Source organism: Sturnus vulgaris, chromosome 4 (assembly GCF_052056855.1).
Source record: "Sturnus vulgaris isolate bStuVul1 chromosome 4, bStuVul1.hap1, whole genome shotgun sequence".
NCBI classification, from domain to species: Eukaryota; Metazoa; Chordata; class Aves; order Passeriformes; family Sturnidae; genus Sturnus; species Sturnus vulgaris.
In genome coordinates this window covers 38,450,217-38,476,299 of record NC_142246.1, presented here as the reverse complement: position 1 = coordinate 38,476,299, position 26,083 = coordinate 38,450,217, and the positions used below count along the sequence as shown (strand labels likewise).

General features: G+C 36.7%; 1 protein-coding gene across 1 annotated transcript in view; it reads left to right on the top strand.

Moving 5' to 3' along the window:
- Window positions 1-26,083, top strand: part of TLL1 (tolloid like 1) — a 127,049-nt gene that overhangs the window by 87,996 nt on the left and 12,970 nt on the right. Inside the window, exons 10-18 of the mRNA XM_014878551.2 lie at window positions 176-278; window positions 1,554-1,670; window positions 2,587-2,732; window positions 9,914-10,109; window positions 11,585-11,710; window positions 13,999-14,159; window positions 16,996-17,176; window positions 23,651-23,776; window positions 25,124-25,251. Coding sequence (XP_014734037.2) covers window positions 176-278; window positions 1,554-1,670; window positions 2,587-2,732; window positions 9,914-10,109; window positions 11,585-11,710; window positions 13,999-14,159; window positions 16,996-17,176; window positions 23,651-23,776; window positions 25,124-25,251 — 1,284 coding nt within the window. The remainder of the gene's footprint in view (window positions 1-175; window positions 279-1,553; window positions 1,671-2,586; window positions 2,733-9,913; window positions 10,110-11,584; window positions 11,711-13,998; window positions 14,160-16,995; window positions 17,177-23,650; window positions 23,777-25,123; window positions 25,252-26,083) is intronic.

The following is a 26,083-nucleotide window of genomic DNA, read 5'->3' as shown; positions in this document are numbered from 1 at the left end:
CCAAGAAACTTTTACTTAGCCAAAGAAATAATTGAGGAAAGGATAATTAACATCTAAATAGCTGGAATCCCATTACAGGTGACCGCTCTGGCTTCAATTCTTCAGGATGTTGTTGAGATTGTTTTTCTTTTATTTACCACACTCTATTTATTTGGGTCTTCTCATCTGATTGCAGATCGTTTTAAACTTTACCACCATGGACCTTTACAAGAGCAGTCTCTGTTGGTACGACTATATTGAAGTAAGAGATGGCTACTGGAGAAAATCCTCTCTGCTTGGTATGCAACTGTTTAATGCTGCACCATCCAGGGCACCACACTCACTGGGCTCAGTGGACCTGCTGTTGAACCCACAACAAACATTTCGGATTTTAGGTGTCTAGAATGTATCTAAACTTGGGGATGGGAAAAAACACATCTAAAGCCATCTAAATGGCTTTGACTTCAAGCCTCAAGCCTTCCTTTCACTGCAGCTTGCCATTATTCAGTTCCAAGTGTGGGAAGATGCCAGCCACAAAATGTGCAAGATTTTGCTTTGCTTATGGATCTTGAATTATGAAGCTGACATTTTTTTTTTTTTTTTTTTTTTTTTTTTTGGTGTGTGTGTGGTTTTTTCTGTGGGGTTTTTTTTTGTTTGTTTGGGTTTTTTTTGGTTGTTGTTGGTTTTTTTTAGAGAAATAGGGAAGTAGTTTACAGACAAACCTGTAGAGCCTCTAATGGGAAATTCATAGGTCAGGTGATGAGAACATGCACCTGCTGTAGAGTTGTTCTTACAAGCTCAGTGCCTGTACCTTTAGGACTATGAGTAGATTGCTTCCATATGTTCTTTGTGTGTCTTTCCCTGCTCTTGCAGAGAAGATGCATGCAAAGCAATCATTAATTAAGTTTGATTTGCTACTGAAATGTAAAAACTGCAGTCATCCTATTTTAATTCAGAAGGTTGGTGGGAAGATTTCACCTCCTGTAATGCTAGTGCCCAGATACAGAGGACAGGTCTGCAACAGGAATGTCTATTTTCTTGGCCTTGAACAGAAAATAATGAAGAAACAGTTAAGACCAGAGAGCAATTATTCTCTTCTCTTCCCTATTAACTAGAAAAACAGAAATTTTATCTTCCTAGGCAGAATTTAAGAGAGTAATGTAGAATAGATCATTTGGATGTTACTTTTTAAATCTCTTTGGCTCTTAGGCCCAATGAGCTGTGACCTACACTGCGTTCCTTTCTTAAGATTAGTACTCACTTTCCCCTTCCAAAATGCATGTGTTTGTATGTATAGAAACAATTTCTAACAATAATTTTTTTTTCATTAATTCCCCTAAGATTTTATACTTAGACTTGTGAGCCTGACTGCAATAAAAAGTTCTGAAAGCTTTATAATAAAATCTTTGTGTGTTAGGTCCTGATCTGCAGAAAGACGTGTGCTTAACCATATGAATAGTTCCACTGAGTTGGTTCCGCTACTCCTGCTTATAATGTTAAACACTTGTATAAATGTTTGCAGCATTTGGCTTCAGAGGCGGCAGAAAATGCAGTTACTGGTTGCATGTTTTTAGGCAGGTTTTGTGGTGACAAACTGCCAGAAGTCCTCGCATCCACTGACAGCAGGATGTGGATTGAGTTCCGCAGCAGCAGCAACTGGGTTGGGAAAGGTTTTGCAGCAGTTTATGAAGGTAAGCCTCATATAGCATTAAGAATCAATTGATTATGGAAGAAAAATATTAACCAGATACCTTTGGATATTAATCATTCCCCACCAAAACTAACATATGCAATTAGTATTTTATCACTAAGAGACAGTAGGTGCTAAATTGCTAGACAGGGTCTTTTGAAACTCCTCCTGTGATTGGATTTCAGCTGAGCTCTTTTTCAGAGAAATCACTAATAATAATTGTAAACATTTTTTACCCATCTTTAATTAACTAAATATGCATGTTCTTGTGCTTAGTGTTTGCAAAGATTTCTGTGTGTACTTTCTGTTTATCCTTCAGAAAAATCTGTCTTATATTTTTCATATACTCTGGGAATAATTAACAAAGGTGCCTATGCACATTGGGTATATTAGCAAGTCAACATTCACCGGTTTAAAAGAGTAACTGTATTTTTTGTGAAAATATTTTTTTATTTATATTAGCTGTTTCTTCAAACAGCAAGCTTGAAGTGATAAATGGCAGATTAAAATGCATAGATCATTATAAAATATGAGATTTTTGTCTCTAAAGGTTAGTAAATATTAATGAAGAATATCTATTAAGTATATTTCAAGGGTGAATAAAAATTTAATTATTTTGACCTTTTGAATATATTCTGTAAAATGTATAGATTCAGATTATCCATGATTCCAAATTCATTCTCAGCACTGTAAACATGTTTAGAGCTATTAAAAATGCCAAATTATATTTGCTAACTGAAGTACATATAATGGTTTAAATTGATTGTGTTTTCAATAAATTATCCTTGGCGGATTTAAGTATTTTCCAGAACAATTTCGTTAGTAGTTTTAAAAATGGGAGCATATAACGTCAGTTTGGGCGTGGGGAAATTACAGAAAATGTCATTATTGACAGTAAAATGTTATGCTTTTATCAGCTATTTGTGGAGGTGAAATCCACAAAAATGAAGGCCAGATCCAGTCTCCCAATTATCCTGATGACTACAGACCAATGAAGGAATGTGTGTGGAAAATAACAGTGTCAGAAAACTACAATGTAGGATTAACCTTTCAAGCATTTGAGGTAAAGCCTTTTAACTAATCTCAGACAAGCATCTAGTGGCAAAGTGACAGTGAAATTTAAGGGAATATTTATTAAACCTGTGAGTGAATTTAAGAATTCTTTATGAAAAATTTACTCCAGAACCCATGAAAGTTTCCGCTTCCCAGAAATTTTCAAAATTAAAGGTTTTTAATGTTATCACTTATAGCTGAATTAGAATGTTTAAATTACTGAAGATAGTCACATTTTACCAAGTACATCATCCACCTCAGCAAGGCTACTTCAGTATTCTGTTAAATATCCAGGACTTTTTACCTAGCTAAATCTTATTGTCAAAAAATAATGTGTGTCTGGAGGAAAAAAACCAAAACCACTGTGTATTTTGGCTTCTGCTTTGAAAAGGAAAAAACTCTAAAACTAATATTCAGATCACAAACCTATATTTAGGGAGGAAAGAAAAAAGATGTGGTGAGTTGTATGTCTTTAGTATACATCATGCTGTGTATAACATTGCTAAACAATTAAAACTATTGGTAAATTGGTAAACTATTACATAAAAAAGGAAAAGGATTATTTCATATGTCTGTTTTATTCCTACACAATGCACTGGCTTAAACTTTGTAGTTAAATTTAGTAGCATACCTTGAGTTAATTCGTTTTATTTGAATATGCTTAAGCAGTAAGGGCAAGAAGAACACTTTTTAAAAATCTAAACTTTTTGGCTTTATGTTGTACATAGATATAAATATAGGTATAGTAAACACAGCTGTAATTTCCAACCTGACGCTTTAGTCCTGCAGACAGACTTCAGGGTTATGGCACATTTTTGCTATGACTGGAAGAAAGATTTGAGTGTGAGACAATAAGGAATTGAGACTTTATCAGCAATTGGATTCTACTTAATTTTCTCTTTTTTTTTTTTTTTTTTTTTTAATCCTGAATTAATGTCAGTTCTAGTGCAGACAAGATCAGCTTCCCCTGATCTTCTGAGTCTGCATGACCTGGTTCAAGATTACTTACCACTGTATGTTAGTCTCTTTATTTAAGCCATGTTGGAAATGAACATTTTGAGTACCTTTTCTACAATCTACTGACTAGATATGGAGCTTTTCTAGTCTGCCATTGGTGCTCAGCATTTTTAACCTGATGACAAGGGAAATAGCCCTCTTCCTATGCTAAAGAGACTTGCTTCAATATTTGGTCTGGATGCATTTGATCAGCAATGGTCTACACATGTGATGCATTATTGCTTGAACGACCTCAGTTCAGTATCACCGCTGGGAGAATCAAACTTACATCTGTCCCCATCTATCAGGACCTTTTACTAATCACCAGGTTAGAGAATATTTACAAGTGTGGAGATGGCATGCTTACACCTCGTCATACAGGAAATAACTAGAAGCAAAGGACCAGCAAACAACAGAACATTTTAGTAGACAAGTGATTAAGGCCTTAGGAAGAAATGTCAAGTTTTTCCTCCAGACTGTTTAGTATTATGGCACTCTCTAGAGGTGAAACATGTGGACTAACACCTCATAAGAAGAAAGAGGAAATTGAGGAGAAATATAGGCAGGGGACAGTCTCAAGTTGGGGCTTATACTTCGTGTGTTTTGAAAAGAAAAAAATAAAAATTTCCAACAGCAGGGACTTGAAATGCTTTTCCAGGGAGAGTCTGAGCTGTAATTCCAGAGTGGCAAGATGCCTTTGAGCATCAAATGAGGCACCCTAGACAGGCACAAGACTGTTATATCTGCCTTTGTGGCATCTCTTATTGGCTTGTCCTCTGGGCTCCCTGCTGAGGATGGGAGTTGCTTTGGGAGCTGCTCTGGAGTGTCTGGACATTCACCACTGGGTCCGATTTCCATTTCTGTTCCCAGCTCTTGAAGGTAGATGTTCTGGTTTCTGATACTGAGTCCCCCTGTGGACTGAATCCTTGGTGCACTGCCCAGTAAAACAAGAAGTTATTTAAAAATCACAGTTCTTGGTGCCAGCTGAGATAGAAAAAAGTAAATGTCAGGCCAGAGAGTTATTGCAGTGTGTTTGTGAGAAAATTACTTTTCTGCCTTCTGAAAGGTACAGTTAAGTAAGAGGAATTCTCATTATCCCTATGTAATACTAGGAAAAAATAACTGTATAAATAACCTTCCATTCTGAAATGAAGGCACTAGGGAAACTGAGAATTTCAAACTGTATCAGTGAGTCATCTTGTTTTGCCTGCTGTGGGCAACACATTTTCCACTGAGTGCAGGATTACACTTTCTTATTTGGCTAGTATAATTTCCACTGTCTGTGTGAGAGTAGAGATGTTGGGACTGGTAACATATTTTCCATTGTTACAGTCACCTTTGTAATATTGTTCTTTAAAAATTAGGGGTTTTTTGGTTAGTTAGTTATTTGGTTTTTTTTAATTTAAGAACTTGTTTTGGCAAGTAGTTTCACCAGTTAACACAATTCAGAGGGTTTGTAGACCAAATTCATACTAATCTTCCTCAATTAAGTGACCTTGTTAAACTCTGTGCAGATAGCAATAACTTAAATTATTTTTACATAAATCAGAGAATAAAATGTATCTGATCTCCTAATTTCTATAGGCATATATATAAAAGGTGGCAACCTTTTATGACTGAAGTCTACACTCTGAATCAGATATGTTTACCTGTATTGCAGTTTGACTTTATGAACAAAAAACCTGAAAAGGACAAAGAATAATGTAAAGTTTCTTACTGCAATAGAATTTATTCCAGATTTGCCCTTCATATCCTTTTTTCTCTGTTTTTTGTTTGTTCAGTTTTAGTTGGTTATTTTTGTTTGTTTGTTTGCTTGCTTGTTTTAATTTTTATTTTTTATCTTCATTTTTTCCTCTTGGACAAGTGCTATAAGACAAAGGTATTCTGGAGCAGGTATTTGTTTTTATATGGGTTTTTGTTTGGGGTTTTTTGGTTTGGTTGGTTTTGTTGTTGTTTTTCTAAACCTGAAACTACCTATGAGGCAGTTTTTTTGAGAAGAGATGTAGAGAATGTCTCTGGCTTGCCATTTCTCTGGTAGATTTCATAGTGTTTTCCTGCTCTTATGTGCCTGCTTTAGTAATTTTTCTGTCATTTTCTCAACTTAGTTCTCTGATGCCATTCAAATTCGAGTTTTCTCCACAGCCTTCAGGAGCTGAAGTTATCTTTCAGTTTTCCTGTAGGAAATGCATTTTTCTGTAAAAAATTTTAGTTACGTGTGATTTATTTTTTTTTATTTGCTAACATTCAGCATATTTCTTATCCTCAATATGTAATATCATATGAATATCTTGTGAAATTTTAGTACTCCAGTGAACAAGATTTATGGGATCAGTCCAATTACAACCAAAATCACTAGGGGTTCTTTCATTAACTGGAAGAGATTTTCCTCAAGAAACAAATAGGAAGTAGGAAGAATAAGAAAGATAGACAGAAAATATAGGAAGAAGCAGGAGGAATAATACACTATTGCAAGTGTAACAGACCTTTGTATGGTAGTGTTCCCAGATGATAGTACCACATAATCTTAAAACTTGAGGTATGGATAAAAACACATCTTAAAATATTTTCTTTCATTGATTACCAAGTACCAGTTATTTCTCAGGACCACAATTCTTATCTATTAGGTTACATGTAGGTGTAACACCTTAATTCCTTAATATTGATAATACTGGCATCACTTGCACTAGTAGTCAACTAAATATAAATGAACATGGTAGAACTGCAACCTTTTAAATGATTTTTTTTTAACTTAATAGCACTTTGCAAGTTGGTTGATTCTTACAGTCTTAGGACGTTAGAAACTTACTCCCGTACAAAATGTATTTTTAGCTGTTCTCTTCTGCCCAAAGTAAAGTGATCCTCAGAAAAGAAACTACTAATTCACCTCAATGGAAGTTTGGCACACATAACTTAGAGCCACACTGGGCTGGTGGATAATCATAATTTCCATATTGCCCGTAAAAATGGAAACATAGAAAAAACTGATGTTAATTAAATGTCTTGAGTACTGAAATGACCACAGATGTGTGGGGGAAATGCACAATTCCTTCATTGATATTAGTGAGCTTTGTACCAGTTCACTTCTCAATTTTTACTGAGATAATAAGGGAGACTCTATTTCAAATTGGAATATGATGTCAAGAGTTTATTATTTAGATTAATGAAAATTTGAAATTAGTATTTTCAAAAACTTAGCAGTGCTCGTGTGCTACATTAGTTGCATACTGTTGCACTAAAATCAGCAATAGGTGGTTGTATCCCAAATATTCCCGGTTTCCCTCACTCATTCCCAAACTCTGTCCAAAAGCAATTCCTGAGCAAATGTCTAGGAAATTACAGTAAATGGCAATAAGGTTTGTGACAGAGGAGTGGGTGTGAGAAAGTTATGCATGTAAATGCCTGAAGAATTGGAAAGTTGAAAGAAGATAAATGTTGTGTGTCAGTGCCATATTTTGATGCCACTAAAATGGCATCAAATCAAACAGTTCCTTCTCCCCAATTTTCCCTCTTACATAAGAAATCTTAATGTGCTAAGTGAAAGCTCCTTAGTCTGTGGTGATTCCTGAGCTTCGTGTTGGTCATGATGCACAAGTAGAGCAGAGAACCAGTGGTTACTTTTATTCACTGTGAAGCTTAGGTGCAAGACAAACTCTCTGAAGATAAAATGTAAATTTTCTGGGCTTAGTTTAGACTTCTTTATTGATTTAACAGAATGTGGATGTACTGAATTAGATTTGAGGCTTTCTCCAACCTTTCTACCTGACTGTGATCCTGTCACCCTCCCCATCCTTTCCATCCCTAAACTTGCCTCTCCCAATTCAGCCAGTTCATTGAACAAGAGGATTCTTATAGGAATGATTTTCGAATGCTTGGATCTAGTTAATTCTTTTGTAAATAAGATTTGAGTGATGTGAAGTATTCTATCAGTAAAACAACCCAACTTAAGTCTTGTGTCACTCGGGGACCATTTTGCCAAGTTGCCATTTTGTCAACCTGCTTCCAATTGTATCTCAAAAAGGAATGGTTGGTATTTCTTCAGGGAATACCCTTGGAAAGCAGAGGAAAAGCCATTGAACAAACTGTTTTAACAACCGCTTTGAAATTTTTTTTTCCCACCCTCCAAGATACCCACAATTTGGAAATAAATCCCCCTCTGCTGTGCCAAATGTTTCACACCCATATTCTCTGATCTTAAGCTACGTCAGCACAACAAATTCCACTCTCTGCTGCAGCAAAAAGAAACAACAGCTAAAGATAAGAGTCCAGGGCCAGTTTTGGTTTCAGGGACAGGGAGCTGTCTCCACAGCTAACTATCATAGCCTGTAGGTTCGTGGGCCCCCCTCCACCCTGGGGGCCAATGCACCCTTCTCTCTACTTGGAGCACCCTCAGCCTAACTTGGGGGGTACTCACCCTCCTTTCAGTCCACTGGACAGGGGCTGCAGCGAAAATTCTCCTTCAGGGAAGTGATCCTCCGGTGCCAGAGGGCTATCACTTCCTCCCCCAAATGAGCTGCTGGTCAGCCCATTGGCTGCACTTGGAGGCAGCTGACGGCCAGATCTTATTTGGATGAAAAGCCACAGTTCATCCGTGGGGTCACTCACTGAGGCCCCACGTTGGGCGCCAACTGATGCTTCGGCCAGAGCTGCGCTCACTTTGCCACTATGGCCACGTGCCCAGAGTGGGTCACACTCCAGGAACAGGAGGCCTGAGATGTGGCTTGACCTATGGCTCCATGGCCTTTTGGCTGTCAGATTGTGTTCAAAGGAGGCAAGGAGGAGGGGGAGGTCTTTTGCATAGGATAAAAAGGATTTATTACTTTGGGGAATCTGCAGGGCAAAAGACAAAAATGGTGAAGGTGCAACAACTTAAATATGGGGGAGGTTCAAGGGGAAGGTACAAATTCTTAGCAAACTGGAGAAATTCTGAGGAGGGATAAAGCGCAGGGTTTACAAAGACATTGTTCAATGAGAGAGGTGGGGGGAAACTGGATCACATGGACTAATGAGATCTTGAGTTTTAGGGATTTCCAAAGAGGAATTCCAAGCAGCGGTCTGGCTCAGAGCAGGATTGACAGGTAGTTTAGGATAGATTGACAAGGTGGGTGGGAGGGTATAATTTTGGACTAAACCATTAGCTTAGGCAATAACAGAACATACCATTAACAAGAAACACACTGCAACACTTAAGGTTTTTAATTCTGTTGAGAAAGACACACTCTCAATAAAGACAAGCATTGTAAATTATCTAGCTTCTAGACAAGGCCATCTTTGGGCTGCTACTGCTTTCCTCTCTGGTGCAATTCCCATTTTGATTGACTCTGCAAATACTATTATGTAAAGAACACAAGGCTTGTTACTCAAGTAGACATGCACACAAGCCCACTCATGTATTAGTCTGTGTTTGAATATCATCCAGCAGAAAGCTTAAATGGTAAGGATAATTTTCAGTTGTTCTGATTTCAGTACAGATTTCTCCATCAGTACAGCGAAGATTGACTCATTGACCCAGAAAATCAAAAGAGGACACCTTAAATCAGGAATTGTGCAAGAGAAAATAGACACATCAGCCGCACAAAAATGAGTTTTTTTGTCCTCTGTTCTGTTGACTACTTAAGAGCTGATCATTTCAGATGTGTGTTTGGATCTAATTCTTCAGCTGCATCAAATTCCTTATGCACCACAATTTTTTACCTATATCCTGCAACATCAGTGAACAGTGACAGGTGCAAAATTTTGGTCTGTCTGGAGGATAAAGGGAGATTCTGAAAATCTTATCATATTGGTCAAAATTGAGCTTTTTAGTACTGCTAAAACAATGACTGTTTCTGACCCGTTTAGTTGCTGAGATGTTAATCTTCTTTAGTTGAGTGTACATGAGAAAAGAGGACTTTACTTGAGATGAGAGCAGAAGTTTAACAAAACACTAGGAAGTTTAGAGATGAGAATGTCTTTTTTAGTTACTTCTTTCCCAGTTAGGCTATTTTGTCCTTAGTAACATTTCAATATGTTTTTTGTGCAGAAAACAGGTGTAGTTAAAATCCATTCAATGATGCTCGTTGATCTTCCTGCTGCTTGAGCCCTAAACAGAGACCTTAACCTTAACTTTGAAAAATTTAAATTCTGTTCATTTTCTGACTGACGTTTGATATTTTTGATCAAGTTCAGGCAGATAATTTTGAAAATTATGTTTTACAGATTGAAAGACATGACAACTGTGCATATGACTATTTGGAAATTCGAGATGGAACAAATGAGAACAGTCCTTTAATTGGTCACTTTTGTGGCTATGACAAGCCAGAAGACATTAGATCTACCTCTAATACCCTGTGGATGAAGTTTGTTTCTGATGGAACTGTTAACAAAGCAGGGTTTGCAGCTAACTTTTTTAAAGGTAAGTGTTAAAGCATATTTTGGGAGTTATGAGCAACTTATCACTTCTTCTTGGACTAGTAAAATTATGAAAGGATGTTAAAAATATTTCTCAATCTTTTTTTACTAATAGACTGTATTGTGTCTAGAATAATTTTTCCTGTGCATACAATTTATTCAAAACTAAACAACAGAAGTTTCTGAATCTTCTAGTAAAATGTGACCAAAGAATGAAGGAACACACTCAGCACAAGTTTCTACTGTCTTCAAGTTCAGTTAATCAACTTAGTTCTAAAATATATCTAATTTTGTAAAAAAGTGGCACTTTTTTACATTGTATTGTCAAATATAAAGTTAAACAATATAATTGGAAGTGGCTTTCTTTTTTTTCCTGTTTAAGTTTTTCTTTTTTTTTTTTTTTTTTTGTCTAAATCTTGCCATTTTCTAATCTGTTTTCTGGATTGGTCTGCTTTATAAATATATTACTCTCTCTGAGCAGGGAAAAAACCAAAAAGCCTCCAGATCAGAAATTATACTAAGCAATAACGTCATAGTCTTCCTTCAGTTATGGATGTTTTTTGGGGAGAGGAGTGTGTCATACAACTGCAGCTGTACCTGATGCATTTGATGCATGGAAAGTTTGTAATTTGCACATGGTGCTGCTGATGGCACAGTTAAAGCTACTGGCAGTGGTGTGGCCATGGTGGCACCTGAAATATAGATCATGCTACCAGGAAAAACTTTTTGGTCTTTTGTAAAGAAACCATGGCTTTTTTAATCCTAACTGATAGTTTTCATTGTAGACAATTATAACTTTGAAGGCTATAGGCATGAGAGTAGGAGCTCTGATTTTTTTCCCTGAGACATTACTTGTCCTGATGTAAGAAAACAATATTCCAGCATCTGAGGAATATGTCAGTAATGAATCTCATGGGTGTATTTCAGAGCTAGTAGGGAGAACACACAATTCCTTTCCCTCCCCCAGCCCTGATTCATCTTGTTCCTTTTAATATCAGTAGAATAAAAACCTAGGATTTGAGGATTCTGTTAATCTGTTTTTGAGTATGAATTCAGGATAATGTACAGATTTATTCTGAGGGAGATAAAGTGCCCTTCAAGTGACCCTGCCGTGGATTTTCAATCTTTCCTTCAATACTTTGTACAATCTTTAGATTATGGCTGCCTGAATTACTGTATACTGCACACAAAGCACTTATAAATTAGTTCTGCAGCTGTCAGTAGATATTGTTAAAAAAACAAAAACAAAAAAACCCCCAGAAAACATCCAACCACTCACACCCTACAAAGGACAAATTTTTATTTCTCCATTTCAGGTCTCCATAGCATTTGAAAATCCTCTAGTCAGCAACCACAGTGTTTTATGTAGTACATCTTGTAATGGCTTGCATACAGCTTTCTGGGTTAATGTTGATCCAGCAGTACAGCTGAGGAAGGTAATTATTTAACACATTTTTGCATTCTTTCCTGTCCTGGCAGAGGAAGATGAATGTGCCAAACCTGACAATGGTGGCTGTGAGCAGCGCTGTGTAAATACCCTGGGCAGTTACCAGTGCGCCTGCGATCCCGGCTACGAACTTGGTCCTGACAAGAAGAGTTGTGAAGGTACAGTGTGTTGCTGTTTTATGGGCTCTTAAAGCTCTCAGAGTGCCATGGCCTGAATGAAATGCTACATGTTTCTTAGGCTCTGTCTGAGCAGCATGAGATCCATGGAGCCCAACCCAGAAAACCAGTGCTGTCTTTTTGGTAGTGATGACAGAGCTGTTTTCATCCCATGTCTGTCAGCAATATAATTTTGCAGATTTTGCTGTTAGTCAGTCAGGAATTGCGCAAAATAGGACTTCATACCACTTATTACTCACTAAATTCATACTCGCTGAAGCAAAGTCTCTCAAGGAGACAATTAGCAGCAGAGTAATGTGCTACTTTCTCAGTATCAGAGTGTTTGACTGCCCCTCTGACCACCTCTGACTGGGATATGCTTGGGAAGCTGGCAAGTCTAGAAGAGCAAGGTCCTCCCTCCCTCACCTTTAGTAAAGAGAACACTGGAAAAATAATTTATTGGATTTCTGCATATTAGGCAGACAATAGGAAAATAAGTTTAATCTAAGGGGGGCATGAAGACAGAGATTTGATCTCTGGGCTGATTTGATCATCAGCCCAAATTTATGTAAGGAATTGAGTTTAGTATACTTGCTGACGCAAGTCAGAATATTAGAGATTACTAGTCTTTCAGAATACGCTTCTCTCTGCCTCTGAAAAATGGAAAAGAGATACATTCCTGGTACCTTAACAGTAAAGCAAGTCTGTGAAAAGAAGTCACTCTAAGCACTGCAGTGCAACATAGAGCAAACACCCTGAGCTATCCCTAAAAGCGTGTACGTATTTGTTCCAATTGAGGTGGCACTCACTGTATGTAAACAGTACTTGGGATTGCTGAATCAAAATGTAGTCATTGTGAACATTACTTCCTCATTATAGTTTGGGCCTTTGGGGGATAAGCTAGCTGTATTGATTCACGCATGAGTAGAAGCATCTAGGTCAGAAACTTTGCCCTATACTTCACTGCAGTGTTGACATGCACAGAAATTTGCTTTATGGTCTTCTAATCCAAGTCTCTAGCAATGGCAGCATATTAGAAAGCATTAAGATTTTCTTTTTTCCCTATTTCCACATTTCTCGCCCTTGCCTCAAGGATCAATAGAGCAATGCTCAAAAGCAGAAATTAAAATCTGGCAGTAGTTGCTCTGACCCAGACTGGATCATTTGAGGGGACAGCTTGTGTCATCTGGGTGCAGACTCTAAACTTATGTCTGGTCTTTTTTGATACATTGAGGTGTGACCCAGGGTCTTAGTCCACCCATTCACATCAGATTACTTTTACATGTATTCCAAGAAGTTTTCCTGCTGGAAAACTGGGGAACAGGAGAAACTGGTGTGTCTGTCTCAGTTGACAAAATGAGCCTTGCCAAAGTAACTGGTGAATTCTCCCAGCTGTGTTAGATGGAGGAGATGCAGTATGTGAGATCATCAGCTAGTCTGGAACAGCCAGTTTTTAAAGCATTCAGTGTTAGCAGAGAGCAGTTGAGTAGAGCTCCCCCCTTCACCTCTTTGCAAAGAGGTTTGTGGATGATTTCCAGTGCTGTCACAGTGCTGTAATGGTATCAATGTAGCAGAGTGTGATCGAGAGCTTCTCTAAATCCCATTACTTTCCTTTAAAAAAAAAAATTGCACAGATGGAAAAGATTAACGAGTTTATCCTTTGCTAGTTGAACTGCATTCAAGAACACAGTACAGTATTTTTCTGTTTTATGGAGGTGATTATTTGGCATATATTTGGAAATAAGCGGCATTTTCTCTTTTAATTGAGCATCCATGCTTCAGCAAAAGTAATTGTGACTGAAGTGCATGTGACTGCTCTTTCAAAGAAGTGACCCTTTCTAGTAGGTTATGGGAGGCATATACAGATATATGAGCTGAGACAGGTAGGGCTGATTCTGAATCAATATTCAAGGAGAGAAGCAAATCTTAAGTATCCTTCTGTCAGAAGAGGGGTGGTCAAGGTCTTGGGGAGGGTAATGAGGTCAGAGAACTTGCATGGGAAAGGCTATGAGAGAATAACCAGAGTCTCTGGAAGGAAGGGAAAAGAATGAATATGATAACGCCTTGTGTAGTCCTGAAACTTATCTCTGCCCACAAACCTGCAAGCTGTTCAAGATAGGGGCTGTCTCTTTCTCTTTGTTTGCACCAAGCATGATAAAGCAAGATTCAGATTAGTCTGTCTGGGCATTGCAGCATATAAGTAATGAGAGGGCTGATTCTTCTCAGTGTGCTCCTGTTTATAGTAAAACGCACTGTCAGTCAAGAAATGATGTTCTCTTTTAATTTTACAGCTGCTTGTGGAGGACTCCTGACAAAGCTAAATGGGACTATAACCACACCAGGGTGGCCAAAAGAGTATCCTCCAAACAAAAACTGTGTGTGGCAGGTGGTTGCCCCGACGCAATACCGAATTTCAATGAAGTTTGAGTTTTTTGAGTTAGAAGGGAATGAGGTAAGTACCTGTGAACAAAGAGCTGCACAATCTGTTACATGCTAAATGGTTTCACAAGCATTTGAAAATAGATACTGTCTTATAAAACCCTTGCTGACCTTTCATATGCTGACAATAAGCATGGATATTCTTGTTTTCGTTTTGGGACTGTTTCTGGATTCTTTCAAAACAAACATGGAAAGAATAGCTCTCTTTTACATATCATCTAAATGTATGTGCATTACAAGAAATTTTTAAAAATGTTCTCTGCTGAGTCTCAGCTGACTTTTTTATCAACAAAATAAAACAGAGCAAATGGGGCTGAAGCATATTGGAAAGAATTCAAGAGAAGAAAATCTGGAGAAACCAAATCATCTTTACAGACTGACTACAAATAATACACATAAGCTGTAGTTGGTGATGGAGTGAGGGAGCATTTAAATCACAAGTATCTCACTGGGGGAATATTTTGAAATGAGCAGTACCAGAAATAAGGCATTATAGAAGAGAGCAGTTTTTGAGCTGGGCAGCCCCCAGAGCCATGGGGGAACTTCTGCCCAGGTAGGAGGAAGAGCAGGGCAGAGCCCTCCATGTGCTACAGGATGCTCCTTACATCTTTAAACAAAGGGATGGGAGTTGCAGTGCTTTTTGGATAAGAAGCACTAATATGTGGCTTTCAGCATCCTTTTCAGCTTTTGTTCTGCTTCGTAGGCAGTTCTCTGTCATATCATTGAATTCCCTCACCACACTCCAGCCATAACATTCTGTAACCACTGAGTTTATACGCACATTCTTTACAAGGCATTAAGAACACAAATCCCAGGATGTTATTTCTGACTAAATAAATTTGTAGCAATGTATTTAGTATAAAGATTTGCCACCTTTTGGGCAGAGGTATTTGAAGGGACAAAAGCTGGAGTTTAATTTATAACTAAGAACAAAAACAGCCATGGCTTCTCCAAAATACCTCTATATTATCTTCAGAGGCAGCAACATGAGATTTCCCTCCCCCCCTAATTTTTTGGAGTGGGTTCTCAAATCCATGAAATTCCAGTTTTCAATGATACATATGTTACACTTACATCCCATAATCATTATTACTAGAACTGCAAGAGATGTAATAAAAACTTAAAAGTCACAAAGAATTGCAATTTAATTACCATTTGAACAAGTCATAAAAACCTTTTTCTTGCACTTTCTTGGTACATGAGCAAGATTTGCAAAGAAAACACCTGGCATGTAATGAAGTTAAATCACTTTTCTAAGGTCATAAAATACATGTAACATAAGTGGATAGAAAAATTCTAAATAGGTTTCAACAATCAGAACTGGAGTTTGATCATATCATGTGCTACTAAATCTTGGCTTCATTCTGTTAAATAGTAGTACTAAGGATGGATGCCTGTGAAAAATCAGAAGAAACATATAATATCTGGAAAATTCTAATATATTGTCTGAGAGAAGACATAAAATATATACATTTATCAAGTATTCTATTTTTTAAAATTTGTTATAGGAGCTCCACTTAGGACCAAGTTTAATATGTCTTTTGCACTATTACAATTTTCATATTTTCCATTCACATTGTGCAGTTTGACTTGTAAATTTTTTTCAGTGCAGTGTAGTATAGAGGAAGTTAGACTTGTCTGAAATTACATTTGATTTCTGATCTAAAGCTATGCAACCATAAAAACTCACCACTGTAATACTGCTGAAATTTGTGGGATTTATCAATGTAGTGAGCTACATATGAACATCATATGCATTATCATAAACATGTCTTCCAATTAATATTGATCAGCATGTGGCAGTAACTCAAGTTTTAGGAATCTTTATGTTCTTTATACTGTACAAAAAGAGTTTCAACTGAATAAGTAACTTCTCAACTCTGCCACTTGTGAAAATTCTACCAGTAACAAATAAAAGTTTAATCTACCTCTTTAATCTACATTCTATTAAAACCAACTGGAAATTATGACAATTTTTCATAGAGAGAGAGAACAACAAAGGCCAAAACATCCTTTTCTATTGTTCCCTTCCAGCTCCCCTGACACTTTTTTGACTAGCAAATGCAATTTTTCAAATACAACTTGGATTTAATGGACCAATATAAGCTCTGTATGAATCCTCCTGGCCAATGTTCTCTTAAGCTATTAATTGCAGACAACTGGGACATTTTTGATTAAATGATTGATAGTTGAGCCTAAGGAGCTTAGAAGTTTTTGGGTGGATGGCTTTAAGTTGACCAAGGGATTATGCATTGAAAGTATTATCATGAGAAATAGGCCTTGCATAAGGCTTTTTTATTACATTATAATATTTTATTTTTAACCTTTTAATGAAAATGGCATGCATCCTGTTCCAAATTATAGCTATGCTACTGTTGATGAAAGTTACGTAGTTTTAATAGTGGAAAGTTATATATTTGGAAATAAATGAATTTATCTTAAATATGTAATGTTGAAAACTTACCACGCAAGTTTCTAAGTGAAAATAAATATTTTTTAAAGATCCTTGAGTTGCAAGCAGTACAAAGTTTCTATGTTTGAGTTATGTGGTTTATAGCATGCAAATAGGTATAATTTTTAGGATGAGTATTTCTAGATTTTAGTCCGCTGTCAATGGAATGTTTCCTTTTTTAATTAAGTGGAAATGCTTCTAAGCATTTTGAAATTTACCTAAAATCAATAAATGTAAGAATTTACAAATGCTTTCAGAATCAGGATAAAGTGAAGAAGGATATTGTTCATTTATTATTCAGCAGCAATATATATACCAGTCCGAATTCTGGCATTTGTAAACAGGTTCATGCTTTTATTTTGATTAGCCAAAATTTTTTCTTTCTTTCTTTTCTCAGGTTTGCAAGTACGATTATGTGGAGATTCGCAGTGGCCTTTCTTCTGATTCCAAACTGCACGGTAAATTCTGCGGTACAGAAGTGCCTGAAGTTATCACCTCTCAGTACAACAACATGCGGATTGAGTTTCGATCTGACAACACTGTCTCAAAAAAAGGCTTCAAGGCACATTTCTTCTCAGGTATAGAAAAATACCCTTGCATACCTGTAAGTGCCTCTGGGTGTCCACTGACTAGGTGTAGCAACCACAATTTTGGTATGAAAATGAGTGGCTTCCTTGCTTATGGTTTTCCTGGTAGCTTTGAATTAGTTTTATTTACATAAACATAAAGCACTCTCCTGTCTTAAAATACCATTCTGAATTGCCTGTAGGAATTATATGGGATATATCTATATATACTTAAATAACAGCAGAAGCAACTAAACTTTGTGAGATACAGAAGACAAAAGAAAATTTACTGTATTTCTATATTTTTATTAGATTTCTTTTATCCTGAGTTTTGTTGCTATTTTTTTCAAATCCCAGTTGTAAAGTGATACGAATTGCACTCTGTGTACGCTTGGATTTTTTCTACTCAAGTCTCTTAATATATTCCATTTGTTGGGAAATTACCACTTTGTGGTACAACATTTGTTTAACATTATGGGTACATCTGTGCCAAACTTTGCACTTCTTAATGTTTTGCAGAAGAACAGGGTTTAAGATCTTGATCTTGCAAAAAAACTGTGTCCTTTTATTTATGAGTGTAATTTTACTGAGGGAGATCAGAGCGATGGAAGTTTATATCATATAAGGACTTACACTGTTAAAAAAACTACACACGAGTGAAGCTTAAGATGTGAGGAAATATTTGCTCAACGGTGGCCCCTGCAATTATCCACTGAGACTGGAATATAGAAACCTGGCTCTGGCAGGAGACTGCTTGGTGTTTGTAGCAAAAATTTGCTTTATGTTTTTCCTGTGTGTTTGCACACACACGTAGGGACAGGCATCTTATCTTGTGTAAAACAACACAAAACACCAGTCCCATCTGCCCACCTCCCTAAACCAGATGTCAAACAGAAGAATTTGGGAGTTGAATTGTGCCCCAGATATTTTGATAGCAGTGAAAAAGCTGAATCTGGATCACTTAGCATGTAGTAATATATACTACCATTATTAGCATATACTTGCTTAAAATATTTTAACAAAACTGAAATGAAATGGTATTTCATTGGTTACTAACTAATAATAATAATGACTAATAAGAATCTATATAATGTGTAAGGGATGTGGTTTGGAAAGTGAAAAAATATCTACCAAGGCAAACAGTTTACACTTGCAGTATTTTCTTATTTTGACTATTTTGATGATTTTATTAAGCAACTGTGAAAGATGAAAAAAGGTGTTTTGTCTCATACGAAGACATAGCAAACATTTGATCTCTTTTAAGTATATCTCTTTCCTAGTAATCACATTTTTTCTGGTCATAATCTTCCAAATTTCTATCTCTACCCATAGTAACACTTTTTACTTTTAAATTTATGATTCACATTAGCAAGAAGCATTCAAGGGTTACTCATTATTTGTAGTAAATACATTTGTGCACACAACGGAGCTTCCTCCTAGAAGCACACAACTAATCATTTCATGTAGGTCTAGTTGTGCCAGCAGGAATTGTGGTATACTTTGACTTTTTACAGGAATAAATATTGACATATTCAAGTTCTAAAAACTGCAAGTGGAGTTTGTTAAATCTTTTTAAGATCTTACAGATATTTCAGATAAGACTTGCAATGATAGTGTAGTAATTTATATAAGCTCTGTGGTTCAGTTGTGTTTTCTGGACATCCTGGTCATTTATATATCTATAATCAGTTAAACTTTGGTTTTCATTAAAGTACTAGTTTGTCTTCACATATATATTTATTTATTTTGCTCAAGCGACTTTTTTAAAATAAGTGGGTTCTACCAATGCTGTATCTTGGGGAAAGACTAGACTGGAGGTCATGGATTACAAAGCATCAGGTTGTAATTCTTCACAATTAATATTTCCCTTGTATATTTCAGTTCTGAATGAAATGTTCTTATCTTTCCCTTATGAGGTAATTGAAAAAAGAAATGTTTAAGTGATATCATTGATCACAGAATAAATTCTTTAGTCAGGGATAATTTTGAACTAATCTGCTTTTTAATGAATAGGAACATGTGATATGTCCTAGATATAGTGTATATATATATATCTAATTCTAAAAAAAAAAAAGTTTGATATAAAAAGTCTTTGAGTCTGTAAGTATATAAATTTACTGAGTGCTTGATAATGTATTCCTGCCAGCATTTCATACAATTTCAAATATCTGAGCATGATATGAGTATTTTATTTTTATTCTTTCTCAACTATTTGATCTAATTTCTAGCAGATTCCATTCTTCTATGTCATCTGGCTTTCCCTGTTTGACACTGTTTTCTGAATAAAACAGAAATTTTGTAATGCTTGACAAAAATCAAACTTCTGAACTTAGAGTATGTAAAAAGAAGTTATCACCTCCAAATAATTAATCAGGCATAGTAGGACTGTAAGAAAACACTGTTACTTTCTTATCTCTGAATTCCTTAATATGGGCATAATATACTGTTGATCTGTCAGCGAAGAACAGACTTGAGACTTCAAGTATTTTGACTTTTGTGAGCTGATAACATAATTTTTCAGCTGATGAAGTGTTGTTGGTTTTTTGCCTGTTTATATGTATATTAATCTTCAGAATACAACAATTTTAGAATGAAATCTGGGTAGAAATACTTAGATACTCGATTACAGGCATTTACCAATTTTGTTAATTAAATCACAGTACATGTGCAAGCACTTAGTTATAAAGACATAGATAGTGAAAACAAATGTGTGAGTAAAACACTGCATCTTGCACTCTATTCACCAGCAAAGGGCATATGCAATGCTCAGCGAGATAGAAAGGTGGATAAGTTAAATTGGTGTGATGATTAGGAACTGTAAAATGTTCCTCAAGCACAGCCAAATAACTACTCTTCTCTTCAGCAACTCTTCTGGTGGTGTATTCTGCACCACAGCTAGAGATGAGAAAGCATGGCCCAGCTCCAGCTTAGACGACAGAAAGCAGTTTTTGGGTGGTTAAAACCTGCTGTGATAAACTGTGAAAGCAAACAGTGACATAGGGCAGCAGATGACCTGCATTAGGAAGGTATTTATGTTGATACAAGACAACATTTAATTATATTTTGGGCCGTAAAATAGTGTTAACAGAAAGACAGGTGCTACTGGAAAGTGAGAAAAATTTTTTTTACAGCATTCTGTAAAATTTACATTTGATGGGACAGTTCTGAAGAAAGCTCTAGTTAGGAGTCTCTGCAGGGATCTAGCTGATCTACAGAGACTCTATTGTATATTTAGAATCAAGTTTCCCAGAAAAAGAGCGGAAACTGGGGGGTCACAATATACTATTTTTAAAAAAACCTTTTACTAAAACTTCTTGGAATTGGATATTAGGCTTCTAAACAAAAAACTTCCAATAATTAGGTTTTTATTCTCCCTCTGTCTTTCTTCTGTCCTCCTCTGTCTCCTGCTTTTGTTATAAGACCAAGACCTAGGAGTAAGTCCCTGCAGGACTCAGCACTCTGCTGGGCCTCTAAGACTAGAGAAGTATTAAATAAAATATAATAATATATATATATATTATTAAATATCCTTATTTATTTTTTGGTGATCTTTCTGTGAAGATAGCCTAACGATTAGTCATAGTTTGACATTGAACTGCTTCCATTTATCAGTTTCAGATTTACTTCAGTGTTTTAAATAATCATGGTTGATTCTTTGCGTAAACATTCAAAATATACATGGGTTTTGATGTAATGTAGAAATTAGGTTTGTTGGAACATCTTTTCTTGGGTGCTAATTCACTGAGCAGTTAAAAAGAGAAAGCTAGAATGTTTCTAGCCTTGAACACAAACTCATCTCTGGTGCCATCCTGGTACATTTTTTTCCACAGACAAGAAAGCTGCCTGCAAAGAGAAAATTTTTGTTTTTGAATCTTGCAAGGACTTGATACAGGTCCCTTCAGGCCGAGTACGTATTATTCACAGACTGGTGGCCTCTGAGGGTCTCAGAGGTACGACCATTTGTCCTCAGAATGATTCAATCTATTATTTTCTTGAGAAAGGATCTTTCCTTCTTCTGAGTACTAAAATGAGAAAAGAAAGAAAGTATCCATTCAAAACTGGGGGGGACTCATTTCCATCTGTCAGCGTAACAAATGGCTTTGTTTTTACATGGCAAAACATTTGTTCTTGTAACTAATACAGACTAATTGTTTGGTTTTTGTTTTTTTTTTTTTTTCACAAATTTTTAAACTGGGCAATCAATTTGACAGAAAGTCTGTTCTCAATTATGAAGTGTGAGGAAGGCTTGTTCAACAGTTGCATCCTTGATTAACTATGTACAAGTAATTATTGTAGTTCAAATGTGTTCCAAAACTTCTCCTTTCTACCTTCTGTCCATTATTTAATTTCTGAGGACATCCGAAATGGGACTATTTGCTTATGCACTCGTCTGTTAAGAGATTATTTTACAGAATATAAGCATATCTAATGTTAAAATACTTTTTTCAGTGTTTTCACAGAGTTTGGTGGATGATGGAAATGGACAGGGCTTTCATTAAGAATTTGTGCACTGACTCTGTACTTGAAAACCTAGCTTGAATGCATTTTGAGCTTGCCTTCCTTTTATTTTGTTATTCTGGTGGAAAATTACAAACTAATCCCTTGGAGGGAAATATTGAAGACTTTTGTTCATATTAGCTCCAATTTCTTAGTTTCATGTTGCTGTTCTTCACTTGCAATGTAGAATTAATTTATGATAGTGCTTGCTTTTGCAAAATGGTGTCTTTGGTTTGAAATTGCTTAGATTTGCTACCTCAGTTAGGGACTTGCTTTGCAAGATGCAGAAACAGTGTATTGTGGAGTTTCTATGCTTCCTTTCATCATCAAAATGACAAGAAGTATCTCTTTGAATGTATGGTTCTAAGAGGTATCTATGTTTTCAATTGTTTCTTAACCTTCAGAAAGTTTGCAGAAAGTTTCCAAAAACCTTCAGTGCAAACAGATTTGAGATTTACAATACAAAATGCAGTGGTTGCTTGGCTTTGACTTGCTGATTTTACCTATAAATGCACACTATCATCTTGTATTGTAAATAGATGCTGACCTGCAAGTCGATGGGTCAAGTGCCGAATACATTTTGGCAGAGGAAGATGACATATATGCAATTACAATGCAAACTTCCTTTGTTGTGTTACTGAATATGAATATCAGTAAGGGTGGGGAAAAAAATGCATGAATAAGACAATGAAAAGAGACTTAAATTATCCATAGTGGCTTCTTATCTATAGAAATTGTTTCTGTGCCCACTGAAGTCTGAAATATTATTTGCCTTTTTGAAGATAAAGTTAACTGCTGCCTTCCAAGGTAAATAAGACTGAAGGAGGTAAATGCTCTGCATTCTAGCCCACAACAACCAGATCCCAGGGATGACCAAAATTCCTTTGCTCTTTTTCCTCCCCTTTTTTGCGTTTTGAAATGGTACATTAAGTGAAATACAGAGGAGGTTTAATATGTGTGTTTATCTATCTATATATATATATAGATAGAAAAATATATGCACATATATCTAAGAATGTATACATATGTGTGTGTATACATTTATAGTTATATACATGTGCACACATATATGCATGTATGTGTATATACATGTCAGGAGCAGTCTGCCTCTTTTAAAGGGACCAGCCTCACCTAAAACAAGAACAGCTGAATGACATAGAAGCGTGGCAGCAGAGGCCTCTTGCTGCAATGACAGCCTGTTAATCTAGTTTGGCTTTTGTCCATGCAATGAATTTGTAGCTGTTTAATGCAGGTCATATTTCCTCCACTACTCTCTGCTTTATTTCTAACACACTAAAAGCTCTTTTGAAGGATTATATGTTAATAAACAGAACTGCATGCTGTACTGTAGCTCTTGAACTAACTAATGCCAATTTCTTTTTTTTCCCCTTTCAATGAAATGTTTTTCTTTTTGTGATGTTCTATAATGTCCAGATTCATTAAAAGCAAAGCACACTGTCACTCTGCTGGGGAAAAAAAGCCCAACTTATTAGAAAAGCTCTTCTTTTTTTTTTTAATATGTAGAAGTTGAAGTCTTTTCTGATCTATATGTTCCTTTTAAGATATCACCATTAAATTGTGGAATTTGCACAAAGCTGGAATTGCACAAAACTGTGCTGTCCATAAACTACACTACCATTGTTTACTAAAATAAAACTAGATATTTATGAAACTTTTACCAGCTAGACCACTTGAAAGAATAAAAGCTGGTGAATCTCTTACCTCCTTTGTTCTAGCTTGTTTGTTTTACTAGTGGTGTTCTCCCTTAGGAGCTAATGCTCATTTCCTAGAAAGATGAGACAGACTCTTTGTGCCACAGTGCAAGGTTGCAGGCTGAGCAAAGAGTGACTAGAAGGCAGGAAAGCGCCTTACTGTGAAGAGTGACTGTGCTGTAGCTTATCCTGCTCTGGCCTCGGGCTCCGTGCTCCTCTTGGTGGCAAAGTCTGCTGGGAGCTGTGTGCTCACCTGAGCTCGTTGTGTGTTTTGTAGACAAGGATGAGTGTTCAAAGGACAATGGTGGCTGCCAGCACGAGTGCATCAACACAGTAGGAAGCTACGTCTGCCAGTGCCGGAACGGATTTGTGCTGCACGAAAATAAACATGACTGCAAGGAAGGTGAGTAGGAAGGCATTGGAGTGGTTGGTTACATAACAGTGTCACAGAAAGCTCTCTGCAGTTGTCCTTTCAAACAAAAGAAAGGAAAAAAGTTCTTGGTAATGGGGTTTTAGACAGTTGGGCTTACGCACTACAACATCCCTCCCCTTTCCCATCCCCTCCACGCCCACATTTGTGCAGGCTGAGTTCAAGGTCCACAGGAATGAAGTTTGGAAAACTTGGGATCACTGGCACGGAGTGCTACTTTCAATAGTTCTGTGAAGTGTAGAATATTTAAAGCTCTAATAAAGCATTTATCTAAGGCTATATTAAACACAGGGGTAGAGTTTCTGGACAGAAGCCTGGTAAAGTTGTGATTTGCTGCTATTAGTAGAAGTTATTTTCCTCACAGCCAGGTTGAAACAATATCTACCCTTTCTGGGTTTGTTTTAGGTGACATATTTAGACAACCTAAGTTCCAGTCAAGGCCCTATGCATCTTTCTTCCTCTTGGCTCTCTCAAGGTGGGGTTACCTTCAAGAAAACTATAGGCTTTTGGACTTAAGTAGACTTTAAAGTCTCTGTAAATGAACCTCGAGTGTGCAATATCATTTGAGCTGCTGTAATGTCTCAATGTTTTCTAGCATGGATTTAATCTGAGAGTAAAGACATGCCCTTTGTGAATAATTTGCATTTTCACTGGTTTTGGAATGCTACATGCCTACTCCAAATGTTTTTTCAAATAATTCTCTGATATTTAGAAAGCAATTTGAGATTGTTAAAAGTAAATACAAAACTACTTTCTTTTAGTTCTGGATAGTAGTGGTTTAGTTGCGAAGTCAGTGACTAAGCTCTTCTTTGTTCATACTCGCACTTTGGTCTTTGCTGTTCTCAAACTGTGTATATGTATACCTAGAAACTGTGGTTTACAAATCAAGTTGATTGCTCTGTAGCTGCAGTGAAAATTACCAAGAAGAGAAAAAAAAAATTATCGAGAAATTTCTTTTGAAGTTGGAGTTGAAGTGAGACTTTTCATATGAATTTACACACTTGCATGTATGTAGGATGGGGCGGAATAGGAAAATACTTGATTAATTTGTAATACTTATGTTTACTCCTGTATAACGCTTTTTCTGAAGAAAAGCCATCCATTGTAAACAAAAGAGTATGTTTCACAACAATCCATAAAGAAACATGTTGGGTTAATGCTCTGAAGCACATGCCTGAGGGGAAGAACATGACTGTGCACTCTGAAAAGCATGCTTACCTATCTTCCCAAAGATCCTTTCCACTTAGTGGCGTGGCTGCCCTGACAAAAACCTCTGAATGCAGACTCCCAGACTAACTGATGTTATCACTGTTGGCACAGCTGAATGTGAACAGAAGATCCACAGTCCCAATGGCATCATCACGAGTCCCAACTGGCCTGACAAGTATCCCAGCAGGAAGGAATGCACATGGGAAATCAGTGCTACCCCTGGGCAGAGGGTCAAACTGGTGAGTCCCTGCCTTCCCTTCCTTTTTAGCTTTTCTTCCATCAAATCAGCTTCTCAAGTGACTGCTCAATGATATGAAACTGTTACTAAACTTTACTGTCAGTTTATATCCCAGAGGTAAACTATTTAAAAAACTTGCTGACTCCTGTCCATTTCTGGCCAACAGGGACTACTCAATATCATAGAGTTGTGATTTAAGTTTATGGTGATTGGAAATACTCTGTACAGCAAAGGCAGGAGGAGCACTTTCCTCCTGTCAGACTTTACTATATCACTGTCGCAACTCATAAAACTTGTGCAAAGTTTTGGCAAATATGGCAGAGACCATTTGCACAAATTCCAATATATAGAAAAAGCAAAATTTTGAGTTATGAACAGTCGTCTACACACACCTTTTCCTGTTCTGTTTTTGAGGAGGAAAAAAGATACAAAACTACTGGGAATCTGGATTTATCATTTAAAAGTAGTTTCAAATTTTAACATAAGTAGAAGAGCAGCCTAGAGTAGACTTGTGAATTTTGTGTCCAGCTGGCTGAGGACAGTGTTGGTGTGCAAAGACAGGCCTAGCAGAGCTTAGCTAACTTTGTAGGTTTACTGAGGTTATGTAGCCTCTGTATGAGGCCAAAGGCACAGTCCTGCCCATGGGGCTCTTGCTTTGAGCTCAGTCCCAGTATTTCTTTGGCAGCTTACTTGCAGGACAGCTACAACAAAAACTGGTTTTACATGTATTTAAACTTCATAAATTGATTTTTCAACTGTTTGGGAGCAAATAAAGTTAAGGAGAGAGATGTCTCTGTTTCAGAGGTAGAAGCAATAGCCAATACTCATGCAGG